The sequence below is a fragment of the Hydractinia symbiolongicarpus genome, chromosome 11 (assembly GCF_029227915.1).
Source record: "Hydractinia symbiolongicarpus strain clone_291-10 chromosome 11, HSymV2.1, whole genome shotgun sequence".
Classification (NCBI taxonomy): domain Eukaryota; kingdom Metazoa; phylum Cnidaria; class Hydrozoa; order Anthoathecata; family Hydractiniidae; genus Hydractinia; species Hydractinia symbiolongicarpus.
The window spans coordinates 17,671,258-17,697,798 of record NC_079885.1 but is presented as its reverse complement, the minus strand read 5'-3'; the positions used below and the strand labels follow the sequence as shown (position 1 = coordinate 17,697,798).

The 26,541-nt window shown below is 34.0% G+C and overlaps 2 protein-coding genes across 2 annotated transcripts; both read right to left on the bottom strand.

Moving 5' to 3' along the window:
- Positions 1–13,831: 13,831 nt before the first annotated feature.
- On the bottom strand, positions 13,832–15,109 carry LOC130613485 (uncharacterized). The gene has a single exon (XM_057434822.1). It carries the CDS (start codon positions 15,107–15,109, stop codon positions 13,832–13,834), a length of 1,278 nt encoding a protein of 425 aa, XP_057290805.1.
- A 3,614-nt stretch (positions 15,110–18,723) lies between these two features.
- On the bottom strand, positions 18,724–21,509 carry LOC130614622 (uncharacterized). The gene is made up of 2 exons (XM_057436056.1): positions 20,962–21,509; positions 18,724–19,893 (listed from the first exon to the last, which is right to left on the bottom strand). Exon 2 carries the CDS (start codon positions 19,478–19,480, stop codon positions 18,860–18,862), a length of 621 nt encoding a protein of 206 aa, XP_057292039.1. The 5' UTR covers positions 19,481–19,893; positions 20,962–21,509; the 3' UTR covers positions 18,724–18,859.
- Positions 21,510–26,541: the final 5,032 nt, after the last annotated feature.

Here is a 26,541-nt window from a genome sequence, read left to right as displayed (position 1 = left end):
GAGTGTCGTTTGGTGTCGACCTGAGAAAACCACTTAGTGATGCAACTTTCCAATGTAAGGCAATCAAATATTCAACAATTTTACAAATAGAGTTTCTTTTTTGTGTAAAGTATGAAAATAAAGATTGAATGAAACTTAAATTAAGTTTTCTTGATTTTAAAATTAACGTAATTTCTCTCTGTAATTCGAATTTTCACTCTCTGAAGCTGAAAGTTCGAATTACAGAGACTTTCTATAATTCCAATCTCTCTTTAATTCGAACAAAACATTTTCCCCGTGGCAATTTGAATTATGGAGAGTCAACTGTATTCAGAAAAAGGTCGAGAAAAACCATACATAAAGCCCGTCGTTAAAGCTTTTTGGCCAATCAGCACTGCGGATTTCCCACATAAAACGGTTGAAACCGCTGTTGACAGAAGACTACTTTACCAATAAAACGACTTTGGTAAATCCTTCTGATTTTGTATACATACTCACTATTTAGGGAACCCCTGTACATTTAATGAAGGTCTGGGGACAAAGTTGCTTCAAAGTTAGATTCATCTAATAAGTTGAAAATTGTACTGTTTCCTACTTTCGCATTCATGCAACGTTTTATAATCCATAAAACAATAAGTAGATAGCAATTTTCCTATAGACTGATAAAAAGGCGTGGATACTAAATAAAAATTCTTTTTTAAAAGCATTTTCTAGCGTCTCCATATTGGTAATACAACATTTGTGCTTATTTTAAGAAGACGTGTTGAAGTTTTGGAGAGAATAATATGTTTATATCATTTAAATAAATGTTAATGTTTATTGAAGTCGTCTACTAACAAATACATGAAGCCAAAAACACAGAGCAGGTATGGCGGCGCAAAATACATACAAGTAATGTATTATTTACAATTTTATCATACTTGTTCACACAATTTATTATTTCCTTTTTCCAAGACCATTCCTTTGTAGCGCTTTCAACAACGGGTTGTAAACAAAATGGCCCACCGTGTTTTAAGTTGTTATCTTGCCGTAATACTTTTCTTGACTCAAAGTGAATGAAACTTTAGTAAAATTTGTTATAACTGTTTTAAAAATGATAGTTGGAAGTCAAACAATCTACACATATTAACATATAAAAAATCTAAAATCATTTAAAAAGATTATTGAGAATAAATATACTTTAATTTTACTGTTTTTAAGAATATGAAGGCTTGAAAGTAGAAAAATCGTAGAAAGCCTAAACATTCCAATACGTTGACATTTTTATAACCTTTTGTATTAGTGTAAACTTTTCATTTTTACTCATAAAAATCAAAAAAGTATAAATTTTGTAGTGTCCGGTGGTAGAAATAGCATTATTGGCATAAATATGCTCTAAAATAATATGAAGATCTAAGAATATCGACGCTCAACTAAAAACACGAAACTCATTTGTGCCAATATGGATACAGCTTTAACAGTATTACGAACTTAGGGCCAGATTATACTTACGTAAAGATATTCTTTAATCTTAAGAAACCGGATCTCCATGGTCAAATATTGCACATAAGCCAATAAGAAAAAAATAGTTGCCATAAAACTTTATTGGTCTATTAGATCTATACAAGATTGGTTTCTTATAGGAAACGTAATTCCTAAGACCTAAGACTCTCCTCATTTTGAAGCTGTCAAACTTTTATTAATTGCTAAGGTAATATTACTACCAATGTTCTCAGATTTCTTTTTTAATGATCAAGGAAAGCGTATGGAACAAAATAATATTTTTTTATCCATATTAATTATTATACAACGCATTTTATTTACTCCAAATCCCACAAGATAATTTTTTTAAAAAAAGTTCGTGTTATTTAAAAATCTTAATTGCGCAACATGATTGGTTTATAATTCCTTTTTATTTTTTTCACAGACTTCAAGTGTGTCCGGTTTTAACATACATCTATTTATATAATGTACGAAGGATAGAATAACATTAACTCGTCTTTATGATAATTTTTATGTACGTATTTACTCCCTTTTGAACTTAAGTCCCTATTTAGGGTCCGGGCTTCTGAATCCTCCTTTTGGTTCCTGGGTCCTGGTTTTAATTTCGCAAAGTAAGGTAAAGCCACCTTCATACTCGTTTATTTTGGTAACGCTATGGTTACCAAAATTAGATGTAAATAAGGTAAACATTAGATTTAATGTATAATTTGTCTTGTTTTTAGAACTGCCGAGCACTAGACAAAGAAACAAAATATGGAATGTTCGTTCAGCGACTTCGTGTTGGCAGTTGGTGTTATCGTTGGAGGTTTTGCGATCAGCATATTACATCGACTGAAGTATTGGTTTTTAGTGTCGTGGTCTGTATAATAGTGTACATAGCGTACCGATACCTATTAGTTCATATGGAGAAGGAAACGCGACGGAAAGACAGAGTGGAAAAATTACAGCGAGAGAAAGAGGGAAAAGAAAGAATTTGGCAAGAAAAACTGCAGCAGGAAAAGGAAGAAAAAGAAAAGATTCTGCAACTGAAAAAAGAAATGGAATTAAAGGAAAAAGAAAGATTAGAAAAAGAGAACCAAGTCACAATGGAGAATAGACAAAAATTCAGAAAGATCTTAAAAGTTGCTTCATGATCAAATTATGCTGTGCTATAAAAACGTTGAAACAGCGATATGCAATTCCAAAGATTACTTGGACTGTTGTGAAATGCGGTCGAAGCTAACATTGATGAAGAAAGGGATAGATAATATATCAGCAGACTTTATATCTATCTACAACGAGAAAAAAATATTATAAAAGATTCCATTGATATGTATGAACAATTAAGTGTCTTCAGCAACTTTAATAAAGATATTGAAACAAAGAGAAAAAAGTTGGAAAAATTTAAAGAAGAATTGGAAAAAAAAAATTTATGGAATAACACCATGTGGTCGACTTGCAAGAAAGATAAAGTCTGAATCACTCCAGCTTGAAGACAAAAGTGGTCTCCAGTTGTACAAATTACCCGTCAAATTGATTTACTCGGTATATACTTTTATGTTAAATGTCAGCAGTGAAAAAATATCAATCATGTTGCTATGAGCATATAGTCGGGAATGGAGGTGTGAGTTTAACACAATAGAAGAGTGGTTGATTGCCAAGGTAAAAACAAATCCTGCCAAAGTTGGTATCGACAGTAATACCTCTAAATAGTAAAGCCGATTGTTTTACTTCGGAACGGATCGAAACAGAACGGAACAGCAATCTAATTTTTAACGAATTTGATTGGTAATTTTTAACGAATTTGATTGGTAATTTTTAACGAATTTGATTGGTAATTTTTTTAAGATTTTATGCTTCCTTTGAAAAGCATAGGAAAACATTGAATTCAATTCAACGTTTACTCGGAACGAAAAAAATTAGAAAAAATCCAAGTAACATGTTTGAAAAAGTTCCTCTGGCATGCGCAGAAAGATTTCCGTTCTGATAGGGTCCGTTTTAAGGTAAGAAATATGTCATTATAAAGTGATCGTAAGCCTTTTGACATGCACAATTATTTTTAGGGTGAAGTCAACAAACTCAGGCGTTTTGAGTGCGGTGTGGAAGGAGATCCTTTGAAATTACACAAATATATCGTGATGGCGGGTATGACAGGTGTTGGGAAGTCCTTACTAATCAACAACATCATAAATTATGTTTATGGAGTGATATACAACAATACATTTCGTTTCCAGATAATTGTTGAAGAAGAAGAGTTAAAGGAACGAGGTATGGATGCTTCGAAGAGCAAAGCAGAAAGCATGACAAATTGGGTCAGTAGTTATGTTTTGCATCATCAGGAGGGCTTTCGAATTAACCACACTTTATCTATCATTGACACGCCGGGCTTCGGAGGAATACACGTGGACTAAAATACGATGAAGAAATATCAATCAATTCCGTCAATTTTTTGATGATCAAAATGCTTTTCCAGTTAAAGAACTCTCTTGCATTGGACATGTCATACAAGCTGGCCAAGCAAGAATAACAGAAGAGCAAAAGTGTATATTTGATCAAATTTTGAACATCTTTGGGAAAGATATGAAAGATAATATTTTTCCGTTGTTTACTTTCGCTGACGCTCCAGCACCTCCCGCTCTAGAAGTAGTGAAGAAAAACAAAATTCCACTTAATGAGCAGGCGACTTTCAAAATTAATAATTCGGCATTGTATGCTCCTTGTGATGATGCACCTAGCGAATACTCCTGGCAGTTTGGTTATAACAGCTTAGAAAAGTTTTTTAAGCTTCTCGGTGAAGTCGTTCCGGTAAGTTTAACTAAAACAAACGAAATTCTTAAACAAAGAGATGATTTAAAGTGCTTATTGGAATCTTTACAATCGCAAATTAAGAAAGGAATGGATATGCTTCAGGGTATCGAGGAAATGATTAATGAAATCCTTGCATTAAAAGGCACTATGAAAGCAAATAAAGATTTTAAGACAAAATCAAAACGTTATACTCTAAAAACAGAAGTTGCTGATTGCTGCATAACAAATTGTACAGTCTGCTCGATGACCTGTCACAAGCCATGTCGCGCTTATGTAATGTTTAAATGGTTCTGTTCGATAATGGAAAACGGAAAATGCACTATATGTCCAAAAAATGCTCCTGGGAAAGTCATTCAAACGGAGATAGGTAATTATTTGTGCATGCATCGTTTATATTTTTCATGTTGTACCTTATTAAATAACGGTTACTAAAACTTAAAAGTGAGAAAGGTTTCCGCAGGTTTATAAACTATTTCTCTGTCGGTGTCAATAAAAAATTAAATAATGTATGCATAACTCCGTCAGTTCTAAGCAAAAAACATACTTGACAGAGCAAAAGAGAGTTAGGGGTATTTAAAGGAAATTGCAACAAACCTATAATTTAAGTCAAACAAAAATACAAATAAATACAATCTAGTTGCAGGCAATACACTTGTCTACATATTAAGATAAAATGTACAAGTTTTTTTAAAAATTCTTTTCACAATGAATACCAAAGAAAAAACTTATAAAACCGAAAGCAGTTGTACATCTTTCCTGATTACACGGTAAGTTTTTTTTATCTTACGTTTAAACGATCCGTTTAAACTTACCGTGTATTTTAGACTTAAAAATTAAACTTAATTAATGATTAATTTTGTTTTTTTTGTAATTAATTAAATTTACAATACGACGTAGTGGATTGACGTAACATTGTGACAGTTATGTCCTCAACATTTTTTATCTCGTCTGTACAACGTCATTAGGAAACTTGAAAAGAAACATGTATTCTTGCTACATTTACACGGACGTAATAACCGACATTTATCTTCACAATTTTGTGTTATCCTTGTGCCAAAATGGTTGTTTCGTGTAACTTTGTTTATACTTATGTGAAAATGTGATAGGTTGAGCTTAAAGGAAAGGCGAACAAAAAACTTTTTTTGTGGCAGCCACATAATAAATTTTACGCGAGGTAGCAAAAATTAAAGAACGTCTAAATCCCCAAATCTAATAAAATAACTACTATAACGATACACAAATAACTATGTTTCATAAATAAATATCCATTTTCCTTTTTTATGGCTGTGTGGGTAAAAAAGAAGAAGTTTGTACTTACCGATAAACATTAAAAATAAGGCCTTTAACTCAAGATAACCAAGAATATTTTACATACAATCGTAAAGCCAGCATTTTATAACCTTCGTTAATACTTCTTGGAACTTTATAAACATTTTTCACAGCCAATAATAATATTCTTGTCGTAATTTGGTTCGCTTTTTCACAACATACATCCAACTTCGAACGATGAAGTTTGTTGTGATAAGATGGCGCCAAATTTGATAAATACACAGACCAGAAACTTTCAACAACAAATCGAACGTGCAATATGGCGGTTTCAGCTTTGTTTACAAATCTTTATTTTCTTTATCTTTACTCATGAATTAACTTTAGTAATAAAAATAAAAATATTTTAAATATTACAAAAACTAAACAATTGTCAAGATTTTACGGGATATTCCAGACCAGCGGATCTGGTCTTTGAAATTATCTCAGGCATCATGAATTTTCAATCAGCAGCCGTGCCACAGCTGTTCGCCTCTCCTTTAATTACTATCTCGCCTGCGAGGATAGTATTGGTTTCCAACTCCTATCTAACTGACTATGTCCCAAATGGTCAATTGCAACGTCAGAGATTTAAACTTCGTACCTAAACTCCCTAAGTACTTGGTAGTCATCTAAATGACGTTTAGGCCAAAATTGGTATTTGTTTTCAACAAAATTTGCCACAGTTAACAAAAAAAGTATGCTGAACATAATGGTGACATCATAATTTTGTTTTTTGTCATCTAAATGTCATTTTAGGCCAAAATTGGTCCAAAAAATAAAACTACTTTATTTTCAACCAAATTTAGCACGGTTAACGAATAAAGTATGATGAACATGATGGTAACATCAATATTCTGATTTTTTGCCACCTAAATGTTATTTTAGGCCAAAATTGGTCCAAAAATTAAAACTACTTTATTTTCAACCAAATTTAGCATAGTTAACGAATAAAGTATGATGAACATGATGGTAACATCAATATTCTGATTTTTTGCCACCTAAATGTTATTTTAGGCCAAAATTGGTCCAAAAATTTAAAACTACTTTATTTTCGACAAAATTTGGCACAATTAACAAAAAACGTATGCTGAACGGTGACATCAATTTTTTTTTTTTTTTTTTGTCAACTAAATGCCATTTAAGACCATAAACGTTTCAATCGCAAGACTTCAACCATGAATGATAAGCTGTAGAATTTGGTTGCATTGTCGTTGTTTCATTTTTAATAGCGAGATAGGTTATGCAGCGCCTGCATCTTGTTATTGTTTAATATGAAAAAATGATGACTTTTTTTATCTGATTTTTTTCTCAAATTTACAATTATTTCAAATCTTATCACTCTTCTTTAAACCTATTCGGTCTGGGGTATTTCGCCCCTCCCTGCCGGTTTTTTCTAATTATCTTTTTTTACTAAAACTGCATGGTAATGATACATGAGTATTTTTATTTATGTATTAGACACATGTTTATAAAAGTTTTAGGTCCCATACCTTTCAGAGCTTTATATATTGACCAATAATCGTAACTATCCTTTAAATTTTCTCACAGTTTGTTTTCGTGGAATTTTTGAAGTTAAAGAAATCGCCCTTTTTTTACTTTACCTGGAATATTTGTTTTAATATAAGATCAGTTTATGGTACTGGGACTAACTTTACAAAATTTTGATTATAGATTACAAAACGCGGTATTTAATAAGATCAGAAATTAATTCCATTAGTGATAAGATTAACTGAAACTATTTTACTTCTTCTAAAACCGATGAACTCAGTGGAAAGAAAGACGCCATGTGAAATAGTATATAATTAAAAGGACTATATATATGCAAAGTTTTATTGCAAAAACAATTCTGCATCAGAATTTAATGTACCCGAAATGGTTATGAAATGAAATGATATATGTAAAAAAAAAAAAAAAAAAATTAAATAACTTTTATTTGTCTATCAGAAATCTTAAAACATGTTTAAATCTGTTAAAGTACGTGCGAATCAAAGAATTTCTACAACGGGCACATATTTTTTTGGAAAAAGCATTGACACAAAAACTGAACACGAGGCTGCTTTACACCGTTCTCTGGACTAGTTGTTGTATATTTCCCTCTTTTATAACACTGTGATGCACACTTCGTACAGTCAGGTTGCGTAATTTCCGAAAAGGCTCCATAAAACTATTCTTTTAATCTTGTTAAGTAAACCCAAGTCTTTTGCTTCTCCTTGCTTAGATAGATGTTGTGGACACAATAAAATCGATAAAATGTCAGGATTAGTGTGCAATACATGACACCCTCTATTTAATTGGCTGCAATTTCTTGAAAGTGCATCCCAAGTAAACACCCTTCAAGACATTCTTGATATCCGTTTGTTACATTTTTTAGAATTTTCGTGTATGAACAGATCGTAGTTGAATGCACAGTTGAAGACATGATGGAAAGGTATAATATTGCTGTAAATGGTAAATATGGTAAGAAGAATCTTTTGTCTAAAATGCTGGAAGAATACCGTGAATGCAGAGAATATGTTTTTAGCGACATTACCTCAGCTTCACGTGCAGCTAAATCGCTCGAAGAAATAGCACTTCGTAAAGGTTTTCTGACAAATGTGACATACATTGAAAGATTGATCAAGTCAGAAGAAACAAGCAGTCGTTCAAACAAAAGCAGGCGTCTTCAAGAGTTGAATCACTTTATACAAATGGCCTTGACGCTACGAGAGGCACGAGAAAATCCAGACAGGCTTACTACAACTGTGAGCAAGTATGAAGCAACCATTTTGGAACAAATTAATAAAATTTAAGATGAAATTGAGAATGCTGACTTCCCCTTTTGCCTGGATTGATTGATTTGAATTTTATGACGCCGTTCTATATATTGAAAAAACACAAATTATAAAAAACTACGATATACAATATTAGCAAGTTGTCGTACGACATATGTACGTATGCTTTAAATTTTAGCGAATGCTAATATGTTCCGAGAATAATTTTTGAGAATTATACAAATAACGAGTTTCCCCAAAATTTTCCGGAAAGTTTTACTAATACATTTTAAGATCGTTTTTTAGCAGCTTTGCTTGTCAAATTTTCTCGACTAAGATCCGCTCAATGGAGGAGTGAAGTCACAAGGTGACCTTATGGAATTTGTTTAACTTTATCTGTAATACAATAGTATTAAATATTGTGCTACATCGTTACTATATTGGATGGTCATCTCCGGGTGACACAATCACTGAATATATCTTTGCAACAGTTTCTTAAGAATAGCTTAACTGAAACAATCTATTAATGGATTATTCGATATGTTGAAAAATATAGTGTTTTCCTTTAGCGAATGTTTTGCATATATAGATTTTTTTTCTTAAAAGAACAAACTCAAAAAGCGCAGGACGCAGGAAGTTATTTACCTGTTCCATTTTGTGAGGTAGAAAAAAACAATTATTGAGAAAAGATTAAAAGGATTTGCATTAGGCATAACTTTTGTTCCGCATTTGAATAAGTGCTGAAATTACGTGGCTTTTCCTAACTTTTATTGAGGCTTGTAATGAAAGTACTTTGCAGAGGCATTGCATTTTTTTAGGGGGGAATTTTGGTTGAATTTTAAAAAGTGCTGACCTGCATGTGTAAATGTTTTAAGATGTTGTATTGGTTATATAACGATTTATTTAACGTGTTTAGAGATATATTGTAGACCAGATACAAAGGAAGTATCGATCCAACGAAATAACATCATTTCCGATCCAAAAGATGATATTATTTTCCAAAAGATTATATTATTTTCCTTAGCTATAACATCTTTAAATGCTATGTTCTAAACACGTACCTGTTTAATCACATGAACATCAACTCTATCGTACCAAGTTTTACAATTTTATAAACTTTTGACTTTTACAAAGAATTCTTTTCTATTGATTTTAGCAAGAGAAGTATTGCGGGAAGTCTATCGTACCAAGTTTTACAATTTTATAAACTCTTATTAATTATTTTAACAATAAAGTTTTTTCAATGTACTAAACGTTTGAGTTTCACAATGAACTCTTATATCCTGTTTCCTCCAAAACTCGAATCGTTGTGTAGAAGACTTTAGTACATCTGTGTTTATAATTGTATATAAATAGAGATTACCGTTGCTGCAGAAATGTAGGAGAAAACACAAATACGTTCTTTTTTATTGTTGCAATAGAATAATAGAATAATAACTTATGTAACATGCCTGCCTTGCAACATATCAGTTGAAGCAGACTTTTAACTGTTCTTAGACAACAAATTCACCTGAAATTGCAGTGGCACAAATTTTATTAGACGGTGCAATGTATTTCTTTCCTTAGACAGTCGCGGAAGCAGCAGAGCAACGTCCATAACAACCACTTTCGTCCATCTAGAATGTTTTCCCGTTTTTTTTGCCCATGTGTAAGGTGGCTCACCAGTAAAAAAATGAACTACATGAAATATTCACATTAAAGAACTACTTTTGACTTTTTTAGTTACTTAGGACATTAAATTTTCCAAAAAAAGAAAAAAGAAACGAAATAATTAATTATGCGCATAAATTAAGCGATAAAAAACTGGCTAAAATGTAGGTAATTTTCTGCAGTGAATTATTCCTTCAATGTTAGTACCCTAGAGCTGAAATTTACTCCAGTAAGTAAAACTACCCTGGTAAGGATCCCCTAACAATATTTTTTTATTTTGGAAAAATTTGTGAAATCTATGTCAACTTATTTACGAAAATTAAAAAATCATAAAAAATTCACACTTTGACTCAACATAAAATTGCTTTACCCACCCAGATTACATATTTATTGTTAGAGGGTCTGTGCAATAACCTTATGAACAAACCCTGAAAATGTTGGAGCATTTCGACAAACCGTTCTCTTTTTATCCTCTGCAGAACTTTCAGAATTATTAATTTTCATGAATAATAATTATGACAGCAGAATTAGCACTTTTGACAAGACGACTAGGAACAAATCACTCAAATATACATAAATGTCCAATAAAAATAGCTTCCAGTTTTGTATGTTGTCCCTTCTTTTTCCATGTTGGTGTCACTCCAATTTTTTTCTGATGGCTCGCATTTCCTTTCAACTACGCTTAACAGGTGTCAAGGATTTTCTAACGAGATGACGTTTACGTCTACTTTCAATATTCTTGTATGCGTCTTTTTTCAATTCGTTTCATCCAGCAAGCTACATGACATTTACAACGCCCTTTTTGCCTTCATTAAACTCAAGTACTGCAGATGATACACACATCTCAAGGGTTTTTTTGGTGACATATACTGTTTTGGGACACTTTTTCAATATCATGTTATTCAACGCCTCATTTACATTTTGTGTTTTGCCGTGCATACATTTGGATAATAGGGAGTCGTCTCTGGTTCATTCTTTATGTTTGGGGCAATATTTAATTCATTCTTTCCCTGTTTGCGAGCACTATGAATCTTCTGCCCGAGAGCACCATTTATGCCGTTCCTCCGGATTAGCTATGTTGGAGCAATGGCTCAGGATAGCACTAACACTAGCTAGACCATAACAATTCTGTATGTAATTTATTGCAACATCTGCCAATTTCCCCTTCCTAAACAAAAACTTCTTGCGATCAGCAGGTAAATTCTTGCGCAATTTTTGCAAGTTTGCACCAACCCGTTTTTGCACATGACCAATACCCTTTTTAATTTCTAAACCTGGATAAGGTTTGGCCTTTACTACATTGGGGAAAGATGAGGAATCACCATCTTCTATAAAGGTTTCACACCTCAGTTTTCTTTTCGTAACAGATTTTTCAAACATATCCAGTGTACCAACCAAATCCATAGATGATACAGACCCTGTAAAGTTTATTGAGCATTTATGAGAGGCCTTCCATACATCACATTCTTCACTCCCTTTTTTCTTTTTCCAAAATATACATGATTTACAGCCTTTTGTTTTAATTTCAATATCGATACATTTCTCATTTGATCGCTCTATGCATATCACCACACCATTCAAAGATGCGTAACCCCTTCTTTGCCAAGTTCCATCAAAAGATGCGACAATATCTGTAACTTCATTATCCATGCGAACTGATTTAGCCGCATTGCCCATGCTTTTCTCCGCAGCATTTATGTATGCAGGATGAATAACATTGACAATTTCTGCATAAGCAAGATTTTTCATTGGCGCTTGCATACTCATATGACTAAAGAAACTTTCAATGGCCGTCAAACCCTTTCCTATCTCTCGGGATGCTAGCACGGCACATAAATAAAAGTCGAAGCGGCTCTTTGTATTAGTTTTATCAATCCTCTTTGATGAAAAAAGAGACATTGTCCAACCACATGAGCATTTTAAACATATTTCCTGAGCTAGTCCTTTCTTATTCTTAGAATCTACCGAAACTGACCGGTAATAGTTGTATGCTTTCCGGCATTACAGCATTTGGGACAACTTCCAATCAACCCAACAATCTGATTCAATATATCAGTGTTTATAATAAAATTAATGTCTGAAAATACATTGCTTTGTTCATCAGAGCCTAAAGACGTAGAAGGTCCACTTTGAGTTGTCCCAGCTACAACATCATAGGTGGATCAGGTGCAACATGTTTTTTCTTATTTCTTGCCCTTCTTTTTGTAAATGAACGTGATTTCAGTTATTTATCTTGCTTTCTTATTATCAATATACATTTAATTTACTAAAACATAAACATGAAATGTCTCAAGTTATACAAAAATACACATAAAAAGAAAAAACACGAGAACAGACAGACATAGTGATCAAAGAGTGGAATGTGAAAGCTTCTTCTTTGCAACCATTTCTGTGCCTAAATGCCATCACTTGAATCAAATTTCCCGTAAGACATTTACATTGACTTATTTATTTAATTGATCAAGAAAGAAATGAATAGAATTGAAGAAAAGATGCCAAAAATCAAAGTACGACAGTGAATACGTCAATGAAAATAAATTTTAGTGAAAGTGACGAGGTGTCTTTTACTGACTCAAAGTAACGTTCTTAGCAAAATATTTTTTAAAGAAATAGAAAATATATTTAATCGCTTTTTTTTAACATTCTTTTCGTTAAAAAAACTTTATCATTTGCTTCAGTAAAAAAAACTTTCTTACTTTACAAGCCAATTTATTTTTATTTCACAATTCAGCAATATTTTTCCTCTGCACGCGCTTTTTTGCGCACAAATGCACACAAATTTTATGTAACGTTGAAATTTTTGCCATGATGGAGGACCATTTAAATGCGTGATCGAAAGATCGAATAATGTTCGGGTCGTAATAAGTTGGTAAAACAGGGGTATTAATATAGTATAAATAAAAATCATTCTTATGATTATGGTAGGTCATAAATGCGTTGCATAAGCTACTGATTTATAAATGGTTGTTTTGACAAAGCTTTTTTAGAAACTGCATTATCAGCATTACATGCAGCCTTAAACAGTTACAAAGATTGAAGAAAATGGGTACATTTATCCCCTGAAAGTGTTCGGCATGTCCTTCCATCAAAAAAGCTTTTTATTTAAAAAACAAAGAATAGAAACTTGAGCGCTACGAGAGATGTGTAACTAGAAAGCTGGTTTGTCTGTGTTTGTATTTTAAATTGGTGGTATAATGTTCTTTTATTTAATATAAAAATGTACAAAACGTTATTTGGTTGCGTTCTGTGGATATAAGTACAAATAATGAAATGAGAAGAAATGAGAAACTTTGATCGCGTTCACTAGCTGAAATGGCATTTTTACAAAGTGGCAATATTTTAATATGGAAGTTTATTTCTCTTTTAAAGATCTCTTTTTAGAGATCTCTTTTAAAAAACTATCTGTGAAGCGTGCTAACCAAATATAAAAACTTTGCTTGGTAGATCACCTGCACTACGTATTTTGTTTAGCCATTTTTGAGTTCTTTCTTTTTCACAACAGACGAGATTCTGTGAAAACTTACTTCTTTACACTTCTCTGGTCGATTGGTACATCGAAACGCAAAGCAACTAACCATTTTTTAAAGATTTAAATGTAAATTACATACAAAAAGTGATTTAAATGTAAGCTATAGGTCTTAACATGAACGTGTGAACATTTCAGCCATGACTTGGGGGTAATAAAATAAACAAATACGAAAATGGGTTTTCTTCTATATAAAATCAATAAACACGTGTTTCTTCTTTTACACTTTTAACTCTACCATCTTTAGTCCTAATGCCGTTCTAGTTAAACGGCACCGAAAGTCTAGCAAACAAAAACAAATATGGCGGCAATCTAACACCCCCACTTGACGTAAAGTTCTCATTAAAAATTACTCTCCAAATAAATATTGTTTGAACATTGTCAAGAAATGTTTCTTTGGCGGTTTTGTAAATATATCAGCTTTGTTTTCACTGGAAGGTATATATTCTACAGCTATCTGATTCTGTTGAAAACATTCTCTGATATAATGGTATCGGATATCGATATGTTTGGCCTTCATGTGCTTTACGGGGTTTTTCAATAACGCTAAGGCACCTTGGTTGTCATTTTTAATCACAGGCGGCTTGAGGTCAAAATTTGTTAAATCTTTGATAAGTCGTGTTAGGTAGGCGGTCTCCTGAGCTGTTAGTGAGAGGGCCATATATTCAGCTTCGCATGTTGAAAGTACCACAGACGCTTGTTTTTTCGACCTCCAACTGATAGGTGGCCCACTCGGATTGATGCTGATACAATAACCGGTAATACTTCTTCTGTTATCCAAAGAAGAAGCCCAATCAGCATCACAAAATGCATAGAGACGAAATTCTTCATGGTTTAGTTTACGAAAAGTGAATGTATAACTCACAGTATTCTTTATATATTGAAATACATGTTTTAACATAATCCAGTCTGAATTTTCAGGCTTTGACAAGTGTTGAGACAGCTTAGTTACAACATAACTCAAATCTGGTCGGGTGCAAGTCATGGCATATACAATGCTTCCCACAATTTGACGATAAAGTTTAGTGTCGTTATCGGTCTTCTCAGTATCACTGGTCTCATGTAATATATATGCGGCAGGGTTTTGTTCGCATGGGGTATTCCTCGGTTTACAATCATTGAGACTGAATCGGATAAGGACATCTTTAAGGTAACAGGACTGGGACATGGTGACGAAGTCAATCCCCCTCTCAAAATCAATTCCAAGAAACGATGGGAGTGTTCCAAGATCTTTCATATTAAATCGATTCTTCAACTGGATCTTGACAGTGTTGAGCAGTTCGTCCTTACTTGATGTATTAATAAGGTCATCCACCCAAACAAGTAACACAATGGTATCACCACATTGTCTATGAACAAACACACATGAATTGGCATAAGATTGGACAAAACCAATATCACATAAAAAATCATGCAGCAATTGGTGCCAATTGCGTCCACTTTGTTTGAGCCCATAAAGAGATTTATTTAACTTCCAAACATTATTGGCTGTTTCATATCCAGTAGCTGGTTGAACATAAACTTCACATTCTATTGGAGCGTGTAAATATGCTCCTTTAACATCCATTTGATGGATGTTCCAATCTTCTTGAACAGCTACCTGTAGTAAAGTACGGATAGACTCCATTCTATCAATTGGTGAAAAGGTTTCTAAGTAATCTATTCCTTCTTTTTGACTGAATCCTTTTGTTACATAACACGCTTTGTAAATTGGGTTGCTTGAACTTCCGTTGATGGTGTACACCCATTTCCCCCCACTGCTTGCTTATTTTTGGGTAGTGGTGTTTCGGTGAACATATCGTTGAGCTTTAAACAGTTGATTTCTTCTTCCATCGCACTTATCAATTGATCTGCGTCATCTTGTTGAATTGCGTCATTATATGTGTTTGGAACATTCAGAAAGCAACAATAATAATCGGTGTCTTCAAAATCACTACAGTGATAATTAGCATATCGTGGTGGAGCTTTGCGTTCCCTAGTTGGGTATCGAGTCTCTGGTTTTTTCTCTGGGTTCTCATTTTGTTCTGAACTACTTTTTGTAGCCGGTTTAGTATTGGCTTCAGCTGAAAATAAGTCGTTGCTGATGGATTTTTCCGTAAATTTCACAAGTCTATGTCTTGATACAGTCCTGCTGTCGGAATAGTAAACTAGATAGGCTGGACTCTTTTTGTCATACCCGACAAAAATTCCTTTACAGCTTCTTGGGTCCAATTTCTTTTGATTATGGACGTATGCATAACATATTGTACAAAAAACATGTAATCTTGAGATGTCAGGTTTTAGTCCTGTGATAAAACCATATGGTGTTTCTCTGATGCCGATGTTTTGTCTACAAAACAACGATTTCGAATATGTGTAGCAGCCATAACAGCATATGTTCATAAATGTTTAGGTAAGCTAGCTTCAAGTAACAATGCTCTTCCCATTTCAAAAAGGGTCTGCAGTGCCATTTTGATGAGGAGAAAGTGAAGCAGAGATTTCGTGTTTGATACAGTGTTTTGTCAGGATAGTTTTAAAGTCCTGTGATATGTATTCTCCACCCCCATCCGATCGCATTCGTTTTATATCACCAAATGGAAAAATTTCTTCGTCAAAATTAAAGGTTTTCACTTTGCCGTAGGGCGCTATGTCTGCTAAACATTTTTCTAATGCACGGGACGCACCAGATTTCTGTTTTTAAAAATAAGTAAACATACATCCTGTGAAATCATCATTGAAAACAAGAGCATATCTGAAGCCATTCAGTGACGCTGCTTCTATTGGTCTGGCTAGGTCGGTGTGTACAAGTTCGTGAGGTGTCGCGGCACGGATGTCTGGCTGATGATTACGAGTGTTGGTCTGCTTTGCTAGTGTACATACCTCACAGTCAAATTTTTCTCGTTCACTGATGTGCATTCCTTGAACTACAGATTCTAATTTTATCACATCATCAATATTACAGTGTCCTAATATTCTGTGCCATGTTCTAAAATCTTCTATGCGTTTTTGGCTCACATTATTCTTGTACAGATTGGAAAGATTGTTCCATCTGGGGCAATGAGATTAGCATGATCATTGGAGAAGTTGACAACAGCACCTTTACGGGTTGTGGCTTGAACAGAAAAAATATTTTGAGGGTAAGTTGGTACATACAGTGCGTTTTCAAGGTGAACTTTATTCTCCACTTTCTGTACGTAAGTATGTGACATACGTTCCTCTTTTCAATGCAACATTGTTTGATTTGCTCCCATCTGCCAATTCTATATAATGTTCAGCTGGTTGGAAGTTGTTATCAATTTCCAATCATATTTTCTTCAGAATTCACTATATGCGTTGTTGCTTCACAGTCCACGAGTAGTGTCTCACTACCATTAATTTTCATACTGAAGTCATCAATAATCTTGAATGCAAAAGAATGACTCTGATTATTATCACTCATCGACTTGGCCTGGTCACGGTTTTGTTTTCGGCAGTTACGGTTCGCGTGCGATGAGGATCTACAAACGGTATACCATTGTCGCCGACATTCACTCGTTTTATGTCCAGCAACTCCACAACTGTAACAAATGAGTTGTTTAGATAAAAATTCATTTCGTGCTTTCATAATAGCTTCATTTTTATTAGCTTCTGGTTTTGAAGATCGGGCAGTTTCAGTTTCATCAAAATTTCTCAAAGCTTGCTTGAATTTGTGAAATGTGTCTACAGTTTCGGATTGTGTTATAATAGCAACAAAAGCTTTGTACTGATCGGGGAGTCCATTGAGTACCATTGCAATTAACAAAGCATCACTGACATTCTCACCAGCTGTTTTCAATGTGGCTGCAGCTTTTTCTGTTCTCATCATATAATCAGTTACTGATTCATTGTCACTTTTCAACAATTCTGTAAGTTGGTTGTATAGGGTAATTATTCTCGGTTTGCTACTTCCTGAATAAAATTCTCTCAGTATTTTGAAAGCCTTTCTTCCATCATCTTTTGCTTCACGAATGACCATTGACAAAGAACGTTCATCTCAAAATTGTATAAGTTCAGCAAATGCAAGTTTATTTTTATCTGGATCAATTTCGATACTACTAGTTCCAACTAAAGTGTCTTTAAGTTCCTTGACTCTCATGTAACCTAAAATCTTTGTTTTCCATATCTCAAATTTTCGTTCATCCCCATCAAAAATCAAGTTCTGCCACTGGTTTCTTGGTCGATAACCTGTGAACATTTCAGCCATGACTTGGGGGTAATAAAATAAACAAATACGAAAATGGTTTTTCCTCTATATAAAATCAACAAAGACGTTTTTTTTCTTTTACACTTTTAACTCTACCATCTTTAGTCCTAATGCCGTTCTAGTTAAACGGCACCGAAAGTGTAGCAAACAAAAACAAATATGGCGGCAATCTAACAGAACGTTCTCTGCGCTCGCTTAAACTTTCTGCACGATGTAATGTCATTATTTATAATCGGATCCAGTCCTAAATGAAATCGCGCCTGTCTGTTTTTTTATGAGAAAAAAATTGAATATGCGAAGGCTTGTACAACAATTTTAAATAAGAAAAACAAGTAAAGTAAGTTTTTTTTGATTTCTTATGCTTTTCTGAGTACGTATACTAGGGCAGTGTCCACACTGGTGCGACCGCTGCGTGCATCAATTTTTCAGTTCAAATAAATAAGTTTTCTTGCGAATGGTCATATATATCATCACTTTTGTTGAAGGCCAATTTATATGTATATATATTACAGATATTTATTATTGACTGCCTTTCAACCTATTTGTATACCTGAATCAGTTGAATATGCTGCTGGTTCCATACTTTCTATGCAAGAACGTATCCTATTTTCTGCAAAGCTTGCATATGCGCAGCAGTTGGAAAAGTGGTACGCTACGATAGGTGACCAATTTGCAATACCGCGAAATTCATTTTTCCATCGTTCAGTACGGCTAGGGCAGGTTAACTTTTCATTGGAAAATTTTTGGCCATGAAAAAACAGAATATAATGCGCGGGAAGAGACCACATTGCATAGTTACTTTTCAGCATTGGAAATTGACGAAGCATGGTATAACAAAACCAAACGTACTTTTTGTTTTTAAAGTAAATATTTACAATGTGAAAATAAAGAAAAGTCACATACCTATCAAAATAATAACAAAAAATAGAGAGCAAAAAAGTGTTTGATCTTTATGTGTTAGACCAGCTATCAACATGATATAAAAAGAGTTTTCATATAAAAGCTGTAATAGAAAATTAACGAGATGTTGGATCATGATCTCTCAAATCAGCTCAATTTCTACAACTGACAAATTGGTACATATATAGCATGAAATAAGCAGTTTTCACAGTCCTACGGTAATAATAACACAAGTAGTACAAAAAAAAAGCCATAGTGGAATCATCTTCGAATAGTTCATTTTTTATGCATGGTCATTTTGCTAACTTTTTGACCTTTGGTGATAACAAAATCAACATCTGTGAGATTCAACAAATCGGATCGCAGTTTCACCTCATCCGCAATTTCTTCGCCGAAATATTCTTCAAGGACTTCTCTGTAAGCAGTTACGGTTAAAGCAACATATTCGTTACGCATATCCAAAACAACACATATTTGGCAGCAGTTCGGTTGCTGCTTTAAATGAGTGACTGAGAAATCTCGACCACAGTGAACATTGGTGCAGGTTGCCAAACCAGTTCCTAGACGAATATCTACTTTTCCCTTACATATTTTGCATTGTAAGAAGGTTTTCACGACAATAAACTCAATAACGGGACAACATACGATCATTACCTTAGGCGGTGTTGCTGTAGAATCTTTTTGCGCTACAGACTCATCAAATTGTACATCCAACGCTTCTGTTAAAAAGCAAATGATTGTCGAATAATTGGTTGTAAGAACCAGCTCTTTATAGAAGGTCTTGGTTGACGCATTTGCTATTTGAATTAATTGGAATTCCTTAACAATTTCCAATAAATCAGCCCAAATAGTGATCTTCAATGTTCTCGTACCATCACTAAAGATGCCCTCTCTCATTCTATCCTGGCGATTTTTACCCTGCTTCGTGTACACTTGACATGTTTCTTCTGAAGTGAATTTTATTTGACCAACCACTGATGTCACTAAACCATCATCATCTATATCAGCTAAACGCACTGCATCAGCATCGTTAAAATCAAAGCCAATGGCATCTGATGCTGGTGAGATGACCGAGTATGCATTGAAGAAGAAAAGATCTTTGCTAGGTACAAGTTTCGCAAGTAATATTGTAGTTTTGTCATGAAAAGCATCAAATATTTTCTGTCTAATGATTTTGATATTTTTGTGGTTGCTAACCAAAATTTTCTTGAAGTCCGTAGGACCACTTTTGATGAAAATGAAAAAGTAATCACGGGTTTTCTGTTGGTTTTGTTTGATGGGTGAAAACGATGCGACAAAGCCAGTTATGTCTAAAAAAGAGGAGCATTATACAGGATTAGTTTGCTTGTACAGAATCAGGGATTTTTTATTCACAGAATACAGAGAATCGTGAACTTCATCTGTGTGTAAAATTTTTCTCAATATGTACCTTGAGATTATTGCAGTATTGTTTCAAGATTTTTTCAGATACAATTTTGTTTTTTATAAGCAACTCGTTTATGGGCAACTGAACTTGATTTCAAAAAGTATTAAGCAACTTCAGTTCTTGACAATTCCAAACATAAGCAACTGTCTAAATTAGTATTGCACATAAATAATTCAAAGCCCAAGAGAAACGCACTATTTTCATCTTCGTGGGCCGAAATTGTGCCTTTTCCTTGTATTTCCCTTTAAAAAACTACCAGTAAATTAAGCCTGATTGCAATTTTTCTTTTCTTTATTATAACACCGAAAAGTTTATCAAGAAAAATAAGCAACCATTAAGCAACTTGAGATACAAAAATTGGTCAAAAAGTAAGCAACTTGAGTTCTTATCAAAATCCTAAGTTGCTTATAAAAAAAATCACGCATCATAGAATCAATTTTTAGCAGTTGGAAACATATCCGCTAAAATTTCTCTACAATAAAGTAAATCATTATGCTAAGCAAAATATGTATCAGACTTATTCACTGAGCATTGCAGTCCCTCCTACGAGATGAGGGACATCTTGATTGTATTAAAGTCCAAATGGGATCCCTAACATTATAGGCGATCAAGTCGTAAATTAGTGAAAGATCAGTGACATTAGAAGATAGATGTTGGTCATATTTGACACATGCGTCATATATTTTGTGACAGAAATGTGTCATATCTGGATGAATATTTTTCAGATATGGATAAAAAACATAGAAACACAACTCTAAAAATGTGTCTATTGCACAGCTGTATATACCTGGACTTTTAAGGACCGCATTCAAGAGATGGTAGCGCTGAGAAATGAACATTTTTTAGACGAGTTTCACTTTACTGAACAATCAAATATGAGTGAAGCTTTCATGCTCGTTCGAGCCTTCACGCTCATCCGTTGAAATAAAAATTCTATAATAATTCTACTTACTTGTGAAAATACCGCCACCACAAACACGTGCTTATAGTAAAGTTCGTTTCGAAAGAGAGAGATGTGAAAATACCGCCACCACAAACACGTGCTTATAGTAAAGTTCGTTTCGAAAGAGAGAGAATTGAACAGCAGCGTGCACACTTGTTCTTTCAAGGGCAGTCTGCTGCTCATCATATGATGGCGAAGCCAGCAAATCTTCAACTGTTTTCAGCTGTATCTCCATCATTCCGCGACCTTTACATTCAACATGGGACCACAGCTACGAACGCAGAATTTTTTTGCAAGAAAGACTACGCACCCAGGGCCTCCGGGAGTGACCGCCTTCAGGCGGTCGATAACAAAAAAGAAAAAAGTGATTTTTACTGGAGTTCCCCTTTAATTTTTATTTCTTTGCGTTTTTATTTTCTGAGATGTTTGCAACTTTAATTTACCAAAATAACCCTCATATTCGGCTGCTTTTACTTATTTTCTGTATAAATCACCAGAAATGTTTAAAAACTGATTTTAAACGATCAAACTACAAAACACTCAATGATTTATAATTTATGCAGAAATAACAATGATGAACGGTAACTTTTATAATTTACGGGCGAGATTTAAAAAATTTTTGTATACAAAATTGAATTTGAAAACAATGCAGCAATCTGCAAATTGGCAAAGTATGGTTTAATAGAAACTACTGAGATGTATCTTCTTCTCTTTTTAAACCACCTTGCTCTGAGAAAGCAGCAGTAGGTAAACAATTCGTTTAAAGCTTGTATATGTTATATGTATTTCCAAAATGCTTTAGACAACAAAGAGCTTCGAGGTCTTCTTTCATAAAACGAAAATTTAAGAAACTATCCAAGAGCTGAGGTCAATGAATTAATTGTTACTTAAAAATCTCTGCGTCTTTACTTTCTAGTACTAGCTAGCTAGGTAGCGAGGTAGCAACAAGCATATCTTTTTCACTTTTAGCTTGTTAAAATAATTCTCACCTGATGTGATCAAAGTTTATGTTCAACAACAACATGCAGAAAAGCTCTGGAGATGAAGTTGAACATTAATAAATATATTTTAAGAAGTCAAGCTTGTGTCTTTTTGTTTGAATTCTTTATGTTTAACAGCGACAACTTAGCTAGCTAGCTAGCTACAAGGTTTTTGTGTTTAGACCTATTAGCCACTTTCTCTTACTGCTGGCCAAGTAATAGTTTACCAGTTGTATGTTATAGCTCCTTGCTATTAGCTAGTGTTTGGCGGGAGTTATATGTCTTCTTATTGATTTGGTTTGAGCTGCTAGACTTCTGAGTAAGAATTATGGAAAGTGTAGCTAGCCACAAAATCTAAAGCTTATACAAAAGTTATGTTTCAAGGACACTTGCTATACTCGGTATATAGCGGGCTGGAGGAAGATATTTGTTGGAGAATTTGTGTAAACTTGTGAGTAATTTATGCCATTAGCCTCATAGTTTGAAGGGATATACCTTGTCGGTTGTTTTAAGGAAGAAACACAAAGGCATTTCTTGAGTGCTTAAACCTCCCATCTGACGCTCCACCGACTGAGCTACCGATTCCAAAAACCACACCATATGTAAATGACCAATTAAGACTCTTCTTTCAGATAAGCCCTATATCAAGATATATAACGTGACTTAAATAAGGTCCCACTCTAAAATAAGGCTCCATTTGTTTTTTAAGACAAAAAACTTTATAATTTTTTAAAAATAATTCCAAAGAATTTAACCCCGGCTGAAATTTTATTGTTGGCGGAAAAAAACATGCTTTTAAAGAGTCTTTCTTTTTACTATTCTGTATGGTATAAGAGCTTTTTATCCTAGCCAACATTTACTTTTATGTTGAGGCTGTGGCTATTTAGCTAGTTCCATAGATATATCTTTGGCTTAAGAGTGAAAGTATAAAAATGCAGTGTGGCTACAACAATATTCCTAAACAATAAATCTTATGCTAAATGCAGTAAGCTAGATAGCTACATCATTTCTTATTTTCCTGAAAACCTCTTCTGCAAATAAAATGGCTGAGTGATTGTTTTAGCTGGACGGGTAACGACAGGCTCTGGATTTTTATCTAAACTGAAGTTGCAATGAAGTTTTTTCGGAAAAGAGTAATACAACTATACGCCTGTTCAACTCTGTTTAGCTGTACTAAGCGCTTTGCCCAGTGTTAACAACGGACTGTTTTTTTGAAAAGCCGTAACGCCTATGCGCATGTGCGAGGTAGTTTATCTGTACTAAGGAGTCAGCCCATTAATTTTTGAACTTTTCTCGGGGAATCACGCCTGTACGGATGTGCAAACAGTTTACCTGGACTAACCGCTAAGTCCGGTGTTATCAATGGACCTTTCTTGTGTTTTTGTTTAAACAGAGTCTGCGAGAAAGTTTTTTTGAAAGTGTATTATCCCTATACGCCTGTGCAACACCGTTTAACTGAACTAAGCGCTCAGCTCGGTGTCACGATTCATTTTTTAACTTTCACAAAAACTTATTCCGCAAAATAAAATAATAGTGACTGATTGTTTTGCTATGATGAAGTAACTCTGTTTTTATTTCAGCTATCGTCGCGGGAAAGTTATTTTTTGAAACAAATGTTACAGTCGCAACACTATAATGGTGTATGCACTTTACTTTATTTACAACATACTGTATACATAAAGCGCTCCACCTGATTATGTGGTACAGTTTACGACCTCTATTAAGCGCTCCACAAAGTGTTTAACGCTGGGTCACACCTTTACTGAGGCCTTACCCGGTGTTTCGACGCCGGGTCTCCTGGCTAGTCTCTTTAATAATAGCCGTATTCCATCTGTCTGTTCGTGCGTCTGTTTGTCTGTCTGTTACAATAACACGATCGATTTATAAAGGACGGGCGACCCCATGGTTTTTTCCACGGGTTAACGGCTAGTCTCTGTAATAATAGCTGTCGTCTGTCTGTCTGTCTGTCCGGGAAAGCTGCGTCCCCTTACGCGAAACACGAAATTTTCTAAAAAAGTTAAAGTAGCCAAATGCAGTTTTTAGCTACCTACAACAAATTTCTTATTCAATAATTTTTATGATGCTAAATATAGTTAGGCAACTACACATTTTATTACTGTCATAAATTCTTTTAGCTGTAACGATGGGTTGTTTCCTGTGTTTTTATTTAAACCGTTGTGGCAAAGTTTTTTTTGGAAATAGTATTACGCTATAACTTATGTGTGACACGGTTTACCTGTAATAAATGTTCCACCTGGTGTTAACAACGGGTTGTTTTGTGTATTTTTATTTAAATTGAAGTTGTGATAAGTTATTTTGTGAAAAGGCTATTACGCCTATAGACATGTGTGACACAGTTTGCCTGTACTAAGTGCTCATTCCGGTGTCATGATTAATTTATTAGCGTTTACTGAACCTTTTCTGCAAAATAAAATAATATTGACTAATTTTTTTGCTATGACGGAGTTAACACCATGAATAAACTGTGTTCAAGGGGTATTAGGCATAAACGCATGTGCAACACGGTTTACCTGTACTAAGCGCTCAGTCCAGTGTTAACGATAAGCTGTTTCCTGTGTTTCTGCTTAACTAAAGTTGGGATAAAGTTTTTCTTATAAAAAGGTATTGTACCTACATATATGTGCGACATTGTTTAACTGTACTAAGCTAACATTTTCGTAAACTATAAGTTTGGCATGCCCTTTTTGCTATCACCGGGTGACAACGCGTTGTAGACTAACCTAATTGTGCAGGAAAGTTTCTTTTTGAAAAAAATATTTTAACTGAAACCAAAATGCTCTGAGCGCTTCACCAGATTTACGACATACTGCATACCTGTACCAGAGTGCTCCACCTGAATGTGTGGGACAGTTTACGGTTTTTATTAATTGCTCCACAGGCATTTTAATGCTGGGTTACACTTTTACTTGTGGCTTACCCCGGTGTACGACACCTGGTCCCCCGGCTAGTAAAATAATATTGCCCGATTGTTCTTGGTATGATGGAGTAACAATGGTTTGTAAACTTTGTTTCTATTTTAGCTTTTGTTGCGGGAGAGTTATTTTTTGAAAATGTATTTTAAAGTCGCAACACTGCAATGGGGTATGAGCTTCACTTGATTTACGACATACTGCATACATGTACTAAAGCGATCCACCTGACCGTGCTTATTAAGCACTCCTTAGAGGGTTCAACAACAGTTACTTGTGGCTTAACCTGGTAATTCAACGCCGGGTCTCCTGGTTAGTCTATATTATAATATCCGTATACGTTTGTCTGTCACGCAAAATGGTAACCGCAGTATGCACATTATGCGGTAAGTAAAAGAAGAGCGAGCCCGTGGATTTATTCGCGGCTACCGACTTCATAAATCAATGAAATTTCCAGTAAAGCTTTTTTCCATATGCTGTACTGGAGACAAAAAAGTAGAAACTATGATGGACATCTTTTGGGTTGATTACATGTTCTCGGTTAACCGATACGAATTTTTACATTGCTTTGCCGGTACGATTTTTATTATCTGGGACGATTTTTATTATCTGGAAAATAATAGCCAGAAAACCATTTCATTTTTCAGTTAAGGTGACAGTAACCCTTTTTTACCTGTCCAAACACGTACATTATTTGCACTGTATTTTTTGTATACAAATTGTTATTATTTCTCGAAAATATCGACCTTAATGCGTACAAAAACAATATTGATTTATTTTCTAAGTTGCTGAGTTAGCAGAAATTCCTAGTTGTGTATAATAAACAAGAAAAAAAAATCCGCCTTTACCAGCTCTAACTTTTTACAACCACATTTTTTACAAGGTCATGTTTTAAAATGAACTTTGGGTTAAACAGGTTGTGTGGACGTTTATGTTCATTTATACCTTCCACTAAGTTCATATCTTTCAAACAGTAGGCTTTTGCATATTTTGAAAGATTCTTTGGTAATTCTTGGTGATTCTTCGGTCCTCTGCTGCATAAAGCGCTGTTGAAAGAGAAATATCTATAGTAAAATTATTTCGCATACCATATCATAACTGCATGATTTACCAAACACGTATGAGAATCCGAAAGTACTATAAAGATCGTCGTAAAATTTTACTGTTTAAAGATCCTGGAAAACTATTCGGTAAAGTATTCCATAAAGTTACTGAAAATAGAATAATCCACGGTTTATCGTGTATTATAACAATAGCGTTCATTTTAAGGAGAAATATTTTTATTTACCGCCCACGGAGTGAAATTTTTAGCCCGACAGTATTATTTAAGCAGAGGGTATAAATAAGAGTGGAGGGCTGAAAATTTCACTCCAAGGGCGAAGTAAATAAAAATATTGACTGAAAAATTAATGTTAATACTATTATAACTTACTTCAATATCTTTAAAGCAAAGTTGTTATTTTTTTGTTTTTTTCGTATCTCAAAATTTCTGAAAGTAGCTGTAACAGTAATCATTTTTGAATACTTTTTTTAAGAAAACCAAATTTGAGAAAACTAAAAATCAAATAAACAGAAGGAATCATTTTAATTATTAAAAAGTGCAATTATTATTAAAAAAAACATTTTTGTACAATTTTAACTAATAAATAAATTAATTATATAAACCTTAGTATAAACCT